This window comes from Chrysemys picta, chromosome 14 (assembly GCF_011386835.1).
Source record: "Chrysemys picta bellii isolate R12L10 chromosome 14, ASM1138683v2, whole genome shotgun sequence".
Taxonomy (NCBI): domain Eukaryota; kingdom Metazoa; phylum Chordata; order Testudines; family Emydidae; genus Chrysemys; species Chrysemys picta.
This window is the reverse complement of record NC_088804.1, coordinates 27,031,355-27,041,548: the sequence shown is the minus strand read 5'-3', so window position 1 is coordinate 27,041,548 and position 10,194 is coordinate 27,031,355. Positions and strand designations below refer to the sequence as shown.

The 10,194-nt window shown below is 43.9% G+C and overlaps 1 protein-coding gene across 4 annotated transcripts; it reads left to right on the top strand.

The window, feature by feature from the left end:
* Window positions 1-1,482: 1,482 nt before the first annotated feature.
* On the top strand, window positions 1,483-9,991 carry PDCD2L (programmed cell death 2 like). 4 transcript variants are annotated; one of them, XM_042852158.2, is made up of 7 exons: window positions 1,495-1,622; window positions 3,804-3,967; window positions 4,114-4,183; window positions 4,727-5,124; window positions 6,041-6,154; window positions 7,182-7,333; window positions 9,842-9,991. In XM_042852158.2, exons 1-7 carry the CDS (start codon window positions 1,497-1,499, stop codon window positions 9,970-9,972), a joined length of 1,155 nt encoding a protein of 384 aa, XP_042708092.2. In that variant the 5' UTR covers window positions 1,495-1,496; the 3' UTR covers window positions 9,973-9,991. The 4 variants fall into 4 exon arrangements, with proteins under 4 accessions (XP_065423303.1, XP_042708092.2, XP_005290000.2 ...); XM_005289943.3 differs by lacking the exon at window positions 1,495-1,622 and adding an exon at window positions 2,406-2,540; XM_005289942.5 differs by lacking the exon at window positions 1,495-1,622 and adding an exon at window positions 2,558-2,775.
* Window positions 9,992-10,194: the final 203 nt, after the last annotated feature.

The following is a 10,194-nucleotide window of genomic DNA, read 5'->3' as shown; positions in this document are numbered from 1 at the left end:
GCAGCGCTGCAAGCTATTCCCCTCGGAGAGGTGGAGTACTTGCAGCTGCCGCGGCAGCGCTGTGAATCCACGAGTGTAGCCAAGGCCTCAGTGGCTCAGGACACCCAGAGCACGGTTTTGCATCCCTGACCATCTTGGCTAATAGCCATTCATGGACCTATCCTCCATGAACTCACCTAATTCTTTTTTGAACCAAGTTATAGTTTTGGCCTTCACAACATCCCCTGGCAATGAGTTCCACAAGCTGACTATGTGTTGTGTGAAAAAGTACTTCCGTATGTTTTCAACCTGCTATTAATTTCATCAGGTGACCCCTGGTTCTTATGTTATGTGAAGGAGTAAATAGCAGTTCCCTGTTCACTTTCTCCGCACCATTCATGATTTTACAGACCTCTATCATATCTTCCCTTAGTCTTCTCTTTTCCAAGATGAACAGTCCCAAAGTTAATAGTTTTTAATCTCGCATTATATGGCAGCTGTTGCATACCCCATAATCAGTTTTGTAGCCCTTCTCTGTACCTTTTCCAATTCTAATCTATCTTTTTTGCGATAGGGTGACCAGAACAGCCTGCGGTATTCAAGGTGTAGGTATACCATCACTTTATATAGTGCCATTATGATATTTTCTGTCTTATTACTTCTCCCTTTCCTAATGGTTCCTAATATTGTCAGCTTTCTTGACTGCTGCTGCACATCAAGCAGATGTTTTCAGAGAACTATCCACAATGACTCCAATATCTCTTTCGTGATGGGTAACAGCTAATTTAGGCCCCATCATTTTGTATGTATAGTTGGGATTATGTTTTCCAATGTGCATTCCTTTGCACTTATCGGCCATTTTGTTGCCCTGTCACCCAGTTTTGTGAGATCCCTTTGTGACTCTTCACAGTCTATTTCGGACTTAGCTATCTTGAGTAATTTTGTATCACCTGCAAATTTAGCCACCTCCTTGTTTACCCCTTTTCCCAGTTCATTTATAAATACATTGAATACCTATAATCACTTTTTTATTCCTTAGCCCCTTTTCTTATAAATGTTATATACACAACTGTTAACGTCTCAATTTTTGAATTTCTTATTCTATCCCCTCAATGAAACCTAGACTGATGAGAAATTCTGAGATTATGTGAAAAAAATAATATTAAAGTGTGAGATAAATAATCTTAAGGGCTTTTCACTGTTAAGCGCCTGCACCAATGTAAAATTTAATTGCATTATCATATCAGATTTCTTTGGGGCTCTTTGTTGATGCAGTGTCTTTTTTTTTTTTTTTTTGCACTGAGAGACAAGGTGAGTGAGGTAATATCTTTTACTGGACCAGCTATTCCCTCATGGGGTTGTCAGGCATCGGGTTTCTGACCGGCACGGCCAGTTGAAAAGGGATGCTGAAAGGGCTCCTGGAAGTGGCCGGCATGTCCCGCCGGGTCCTAAGCACAGGTGTGGCCAGGGGAGCTTTGCATGCTGCCCCTTCCCACAGCCACAGCACTGCAGCTCCCATGGGCCAGGAACCACGGCCAATGGGAACTGCAGGGGCAGCGCCGGGGGTTGGGGGAAAGCACAGAGCCCCTTGGCTGCTCTTCCGCCTAAGACCAACATGCTGGCACATCTGGGAGCTGCCTGAGGTAAGTGCCGCCCGCACCCCAAACCCTCTCCCATACCCCAACTCTCTGCCCCAGCTCTGAGCTCCCTCCCACACTCCCTCCTGGAGTCTGCACCCCAAGCCCATGCCTGAGCCCCCTCCCATACTCCAAACCCCTTGGCCACAGACCAGAGCCCTCTCCTGCACCTCAACCCCCCACCCCAGAGCTCACACGCCCTCCCGCACCCCAAGCTCCTGCCCCAGCCCAGAGCGAGTAAGCGAGGGTGGGGGAGAGCGAGCAACCGAGGGAGGGGGGGATGGAGTGAGCAGGGGTGGGGCCTCACAGAACGAACAGGCCAGGGCAACGAGTTCGGTTTTCTGCAATCACAAAGTTAACAATGACAACCCCATTCTCTCACCCCCCGGCCTCTCATAGCCTGGGACTGACACGGCTACAACGTCTTTGCACTGAGGCATTTACCCTGTGGGATATGAACTGCCCCACTCTGGCTCCTCTGAGTCTCTGACTAAAATCTCACTTGTAGCTAGAAATGCTGGAGCAAATGTGAGTGCACGGGCAGAGCGCACGTCGGCCACGGCGCGGTGACCACGGTCACCCCCCAGCGCCTGAAGCCGGTGGGCGGACACGAAGCGCTGGGCAGCAGCGTTCCGGGCTTGGCCAGGCGGGGGCAGCTTATTCAGCAGCGCGGCCCAGACAGCGCTGGGCGTACAGCCCACGGGGTGGGGCGCGGCCCCATCAGCAGACCAGCCCCCCCCGCCCCGCCCCGCCCGTGAATTCAATGTGCGCACAGCCACAGCCCCCGCCCCCATCCACCCCCCGTGATTATTGCACCGGCCTCCGATCACCGGGGCCTGCCCGCCGCACACGGGCTGCTGGGAGCGGGCCGGAGGGCGGCTTCGCGCAATCCCCAGCCCGGCGCTCTGACTCCGGGGAGGAAAGGTTCCCTGCCTGCATTTGTTCCCTCTCGGCTGCCTTAGTCACGTGGGCGGGCCCGGGCCCGGGCCCACGACGTGCTTCGGGCTCAGGCTCCGCTCAGGCCAGCATGGCCGCCTCTGCCTGTCGCGCTCCGGAGCCCCGCGTGCTGCTGGGTCTCCGCGACGCCGCTATCCCGGACCCCGGCCGGGACAGCCTGCAGCCCCCGTCCTGGGCCACCAGCACGCTGGGCGGCTCCCCGGTAAGGGGGGCCCCGGGCGGGGCTGGCCGCGGGTGCCGGACAGGGGAGGGCGGGCTCCCGGGCCGGTAGCAGAGCGGTCGCTGCCGGGGCCAGCCCGGGTCGTTGCGGGCACCCTGAGGGCGGTGCGAGGCCTGTGCTGCTTTGTAGCGCACTAGCAAAGCGACCTGCTGGTAAAATCCACCGTGCGGGGTCCCCTGCAGGGCAGCGGCTCGGCGCCAACGCGGCTGGCGTTGTCCCCCCGGATCCTGCACTTCCCTCCGCCTGGGGAGAGTCCCAGTGAGCCCTGGGCACGCACCGGGCTCTGCTCGCCCGAGCTCGCCGCAGGAGCTGCGCCTCAATTAGTGTAACGAGCTTAACCAGGGATGTCAAAAGACCTCCGTTTTCTCCAGCGATTGTGCATGCTCAGTTCTCCTAGATGCGCCTGGCACCTGTCAGCCCGGCTGGAATACGGACTGGTATTTGAAGGATTTTTGCATAGCCATGTTAAGTCAGGCCATACTGGCTCAGACCAATGGGCCACCCAACCTAGCTTTCCCCAGTGGCCAGACGCTTCAGAGGGAAGTGAACACAGTAGGACAGTTACTGAGCAATCCATCCTCTGTTGTCTAGTCCCAGCTTCTGGCAGTCAGAAAGTTAGGGATACCCAGAGCATGGGGTTGAGCCCCTGACCATGTTGGCTAATAGTCATTGATGGACCTATTCTACATGAACTTATCTAATTATTTTTTAACCCCAATTATTCTTCACAACTTCCCCTCACAATGAGTTCCACAGGTTGACTATGTGTTGTGTGAAGAAGTACTTCCTTATGTTAGTTTTAAACCTGCTGCCTATTAATTTCATTGGGTGAACTTTGGTTCATGTGTTATGTGAAGGGGTAAATAACACTTCCATATTCACTTTCTCCACACCATAATTTTATATCCCCCTCTCATATCCTGCTTTAGCAGGTCTCAATGCATTAAATACCACTGTGCAGTGCATCTTGAAATCATCCTTAATCAAGGCCACTGTTTTGTGTCTCTTAGAATTGTGCCCCTTCAGTAACCATGACTTATCCTTCTTGTGGGATCTGCGGTGCCACCCTGATGCACATAGTGCAGATATATTGCCCCCTTGAAGGCTCACTATTCCACCGTGTCATTAATGTATTTGCTTGTGCCATGAAAGGCTGCTGGGGAAAATCAGAAAGGTATGTATATGGTTTGCATTTCTCTTCTGAGCCTTCTGAGTGGGTGCTACTGTAATAAAAAAATGAATCCTGTTATCTTCATTTGCCTTTATCACATTAATTACTTGTTTTTCTTAAGTGTCACTTTCTTATATTTCACTTTAAAGCTGGAAAGTGTTACGCTCCCAGTATTTGCAGATGCAAGGAAAAGAAACACAAGATTGCAAATTAAAGCAGGTATAACTTGCAAGTATGATTTCTTTTTAAGTGTGATATATAGAGTGTAATATTTAGGAACCTCAAACAAAATGTATAGTTTCTTCACAGCTGAGATTTTCCTATTACAACTTTTTCTTTTTTTTAAACTATGGGTGGGTGAGAATAAAAATGTATGGTTTTCATACTGATAGACTTGAAGTCTGTTTGTACAGTTATTGATTAATTTGACTTGGCAATAAACGAATCAGATTTTTTTTTGACAGAAATGGTGAACCATAATTTTGTAGTAAGTCCTACCATTGTTCCACCTGCCACAAGGATTCAACTTTTAAAAACTGAAGTTATAATATATCCTATTCCATAGATAAATCTTTGCATGTTATACATTTGTTTTGCATGTTTCTCTTTGTTTTGGGCATTTTTAGTGTCAGTATCTAGCATTGGGGGAAAATTAAATTAAGCATTAAACTGAGAAACTTAGTTCCTTCATTTGTGTCTATAAAAGCATGTGTGAAATGTCTTAGGGACACAGCTCTTGAAAATTGTTCTTTTTATTCTCAGAAACAAGAGAATAACTTTGCAACAAACGATTGGTGTGATGGAGCAGATGACTGGGGAATTTGTGATGAAACAGAATATCCTGTGCAAACCACCAGTCACCTACTTGGCTTAAACACAGTGAGCAGTTCCTCCTTGTCCACAGCCACAGAGTGTGCATCCCAGTTTCAAGGACTTAGCCTGTCAGAAACTACAGATATCTCTGATTCCTTACATAGGCCAGTTCCATGTGGAGATGGGATAGTAATGCCTACCTCTTGTCCCAGATTCCAGTCCTACTATATCAGTGTTGTGGATGAGGAAGACTACACTGACTACCTTGATACAGATCATGCACACAAACTTTTAAAGGAATATCAACAGAGGGAGGGCGTTGATTTGGAACTGTTGATGTCAGAAAGGTGAGAATAGGCTTATAGTCTGCACTGTTAAATGAAGACCATTTGATAAGCTCCTGTCTGCTGACCTCTTCAAAATTAGCTAAATCACTATTCAAGGTCTAAAACATTAGAGCATCAGTCAATTTTATGCTATCTTAATTATATATTAACAATTAATTATGTTTGATGTATGGATTATGTCCAGTATACTCGTAGTTCTCTAGATTAGTATTGAAACTTCCTTTTCCTGTGGATTTGAGTAGGGGGATTGGATGACTATGAGAGATGGACCCATAGAGACTTTATGAAGGAAGTTGTCTGAAAAATAGATTTTGGACATTAGAGTTATTGTATGCTGCTAGAACACTTGTGTAGTTGACCACTTATACAGGAACAATTGCCACTCTGTTAGAATGTAAAATAGTCTTCCGCAACAGAAAAGAGGGAGCTCAATCTGGTACTTAAGTATGAAAGATCATATCACTTGCAGGATATCCATACGTGCTTCTCTGAAGTAATTTTCCCGTTCAGTTGAATGGACCCGTATGTTAGAGGACTTACAATTTTGTATTGGCAATAAATAAAAACAACACCAAAATTAAAAACTGGAAGGGCTTTGAGAGATCACAGAAGGGAATGACAGTAGATATAAACAAATATGTGGTGGATTTTATTTCATGCATTATATTACAGGTTAGTTAGAAATAGCTTTAATGATTGTGAGCCAGTGAATATCTATGAATCAGGACCAAACTGATCAATTACACTTTAATAAAGGGTTGCCTCTAATTTAAGAAACAAGTGTCATTTCATTATGGGTAATATAACAAGAAACTTCAAAAGTGTGTTGTTTTTCCCCAGAGTAACCATACTTATTTTTGAACACGTATACTGTACTGTGCACCTTACTGGCAAAATTTCCCCCTTATTTGTCTAGTTTTGTTGGTGAAGGTGATAATGAGAAGTATGAAAAGAGTGAAGTCAAAAATAGGGACCATGTGTTCCATAAATTTATGAAGAGAATTTCTGCCTGTCATGAACAAATTCTAAGGTATTTTGATAATCTAAACATGTTTTTGGTGGGATGTAATGTCAGTCATTTGTGTCGGAGAATGAACAAGTCTTTGATTTGACATCACTGAAAATATAATGTTTTTAAAATTTATTTTAATGTTGTAAGAGTTGTTAAATGTGGTATGTGTGATACAGTAATAGATGACAAAAACAAACCGTGTTCAGAACAGGTGAGAGTCTCACCCCCTGTTCTGACCGCTTTATGTCAGTAAAAATGGTTGGAGGAGCAAAGAGCCCTGGATTTGGTCAAGGGAGAACTGAGGAAGACCGACAAAGACAACCACTGAGACTCTGGCGTGTGTGTGAGGAACAGGGCTTGTGGTGGAAACCTTAGTACACAGATCATTGGCGATCCTGAGCAGCAGTGCTGTCCATAGACAGCTGATAATCAGGTGTTGTAACTCCATCCCAGGCCCCAGAGCAGCCCAGAAATGGAGAGGTGCACCTTAGTTTCATTACCTTTGGACTATGATTTCTGTGGTGTGCTTCTCAGAGGTGCAGAACGGTATCCCACATGTTGCATTGAAGCAGAAGCTACCTTTTAACAGTGGTTCTTGGCCTCTTGGGAGATGAGGGTTCTGTTGTACCAGAAATGTTGTGCTTTACTGTAATGGACCACACTATTGCAAGATGTTAAGAGCCCTCTGTTCCCAATTAACTGGAATTGCACGACTGCATTTAGGGAGAGTTGAGGGTACTGCACATCTTATAGGCATCAGTCAGTGGCTTCTGTCTTCTTTTAAATATTGGGAGGCTGCATTGTTTATCGCATCCAGCTCTCTTGTATGACCCTCTAAGTCTTTCCCTCACTTTTAACCTTTGTGAATAATGGATGAATACTTCTAAAACTTAGGGCATCAGCAGGAATCCGAATCTTTGCCTATTTGTATGGCAAGCAGCTTCTTAGATTTAGAATCCCAAGTACTAATGTGACATTGTCACGTGTCTTTGTCAATGAGATTTAGTTGCAAAAAATGTAAATAAGGGGTCTTTTTCTTCTCTAGATACTCCTGGGGTGGCCAGCCTTTATTTATAACATGTCCTTCATCCAACATTAATAAAATGGTTCCAGTCTGCAACAGCTGTGGAAGTAACAGAGTCTTTGAATTTCAACTTATGCCAGCACTGGTCAGCATGCTGAAGAGTGTTGATGCAGGTTAAATCTTTCGTTGCTTTAACTGAATACTAGTCAATCTGCTGTTTGATTTATGATTATAGTGGCCTGGAATTTAGGCTGCTTCTTGCAGAATGTACACAGTGAATGAAATAACTATTTTTAATACCATTAAGCCAATCAAGAAGCCAACTAATATTGGAGGTAGCCTTTGGTTAGGTTGTACTCAATGCTTCTGGGGTCTTGTGAGGACAGCATCTTGTACAAGACTCACTGTTGTTCAATTTTAGCTGTTCAGTTTCCTTTTAATGAGAAGCAACATTCCCATTCCTGTTTGTTCCTATTTACTGAGACTGTTTGATCAAAGCCTCATATTTTCCTTAGTGCCTTTCCAATAAGAGAAGTCAAGAAAATTCCTTGTCCCTGCTTAGTAATTAACGTGTAATACTAGTCCAAACTGAAGACTTGAGAACTGAATAAATATGTTAAAATTCTGTTTCATCACAAACAAGACTGCAGCCACATACAAGCAGCTTTACTTTGTTTGTTTAAAAATCTCGAGGTTTTCTTTAAAACCTTGAAGTGACAAAGTACTCCATGTTTACTTAGGAGATTAAACCCTAATCTACACTACTAACTTGTGTTGGTATAACTATGTCACTCCAGGGTGTGGAAAATCCACACCCCAGAGCAACAGTAATGCTAACCAAACTCCCAGTGTATACAGTGCTATGTCCCTGGGAGGGCTTCTCCCATCGATATAGCTACTGCTTCTCAAGGACGTGGAGTACCTACACTGACAGGAGAAACTCTTCCGTCACCATAGGTAGCATCTTCACTAAACTCTACAGCAGCACAGCAAGTGTAGACAAGCCCTAAAAGTTAACAGTATTTGAGGTGAGGAGAGTTTAGTTACTAAACAAAACCATGATTATTATGTATTTATATCAAAATATAGTTCAGAACACTGATCATTTAGGCTTCACTGAAACCAACCTTCTACACCAGGGGTCGGCAACGTTCGGCACGCGGTTTGCCAGGGTAAGCACCCTAGCGGGCCGGGCCAGTTTATTTACCTGCTGACGCGGCAGGTTCGGACGATCGCGGCCCCCACTCGCCGCGGTTCGCCGTCCCAGGCCAATGGGGGCGGCGGGAAGCGGCGCAGGCCGAGGGATGTGCTCAGGACGGCTAACCGCAGCGAGTGGGGGCCGCGATTGGCCGAACCTGCCGCGTCAGCAGGTAAATAAACTGGCCCGGCCCGCTAGGGTGCTTACCCTGGCGAGCCGCGTGCCGAACGTTGCCGACCCCTGTTCTACACTGTGGATTACGGTAAAGATGTTCCAGACAAATTGGATTGTGATTTTTTTTTCCAAAAACATACTGAACTATATTCTTTGTGTTTATACCCATTCAACCTCAATGAAGCCACAGTGGTTGATACAAATGTGAGAGAACAGAATTTGACCCATTGTCTTTTTTTAAAAAGTGGAGTAAATTTTAAGGTAGTATGCCCGAGGCCTGCTTAAAATTCTTTGTGAATTTCATTTAAAGGATTGACAATTTAAAAAAAAATCACACTTCCATCTGAATTTTATAACTATTACAGTAATTTTTTGTATTGTAACTGACGGAGAAATCTCATTTCTAAATTACTGTATGCTGTTTTGTACATGAGATGGATAATGAAATGTATATTCTCACATTAGAAAATAATTATATTTTAGAGGCATCTGATAGGAGAGAGACTTTGTAATTATATATGTATTACAGAATGATTAACATTCAAATTAAGTTTTATGAAGCAATGGAACATTTCTGCAGCATAGAAGACAAACAGGTATAACCGAAACTATATAGTTTTTTCCTTAGACATAAGTCAATTTTAACCAAACCTTCTTGGGCTTCTGGGGTCCAACCTTCCTTTAGCTACTGAATTAATAATATCTCTCAGCCTGTCATTAGTATTTGAAATCCTGAATTAATGAAGTGGAATATGAGTTTTAGATAATAATAATAATAATAATAATTTTTTTTTTTTAAATAATGTCAAAGAACTTCTAAGTTTAAATGGAACCTTTTAGGGTCCAGAAACTTAGCACTCAATTAAGCCCAGTATCCCGTAAACATTTACACATTTGCTTACCTTTAGGCATGTGAGTAGTCCACTGGCCTAGCTACTGCCAGTGCCCCCTTACCCCATCATATGCTTACAAGACATTTATAATTAAGTCATTAGGACTTCTCACATGCTTAGTGGAGCATGTGCATAAGTGTTTGCCAGATTGGGACACTAATTAGCATCCCACAGTTGTTTAAAATTGTACCAGTCTACCTATCTGCTCCACTCTAAATAGATATTTTAATTACCTGTGGAGAAAGGGCTGTATTTTTAGAACTGCACATGAACAAATGGCCAGTTAGGTATGTAAATAGCTATTTGTTGCATATTGCTTATACATTTTTGTGAATGCAGTTATAAACAGCTGCCTTTTAATATGTTAACCACTAATACACTACATGTTGTAAACTCTTAAATATTACTTTTTTCAGATCTGTCAGTGGAATTTGGAACAGTCATAGTTTACACATGTGAAAGAAGCTGTTGGCCAGCTAATCATCAGAACCCCTTGGAGGAATTTATTTTTATACAAGAAGATCCAGATCAGCAATTATTTAAATAAAAGATTTAGTTCAAGAAAATAATACAGTTTTTATTTGAGTAAAATGAAAGTATTTGTGCAGCAAAATGTCACCAAAATATGACATTTTGAAGTCACGTGGTAGTGTGGGTTTTTAGTAATTCTTACAAAGACAACTCCAAAACTGCTGTGCTGGGAAGTGAATATTAATACACTTGGTACATGTACAAGATTTGCTACTTTTGCTTATGTACACAATTTTGT

Excerpts from the sequence above, each read along its gene's own strand:
- PDCD2L (XM_005289942.5), top strand. The coding sequence starts at position 2,644 with ATGGCCGCCTCTGCCTGTCGCGCTCCGGAGCCCCGCGTGCTGCTGGGT. Across the intron at positions 4,184-4,726 it reads AAGATTGCAAATTAAAGCAG|AAACAAGAGAATAACTTTGC; the intron begins GTATAACTTGCA and ends TTTTATTCTCAG. Across the intron at positions 7,334-9,841 it reads GCTGAAGAGTGTTGATGCAG|ATCTGTCAGTGGAATTTGGA; the intron begins GTTAAATCTTTC and ends TACTTTTTTCAG.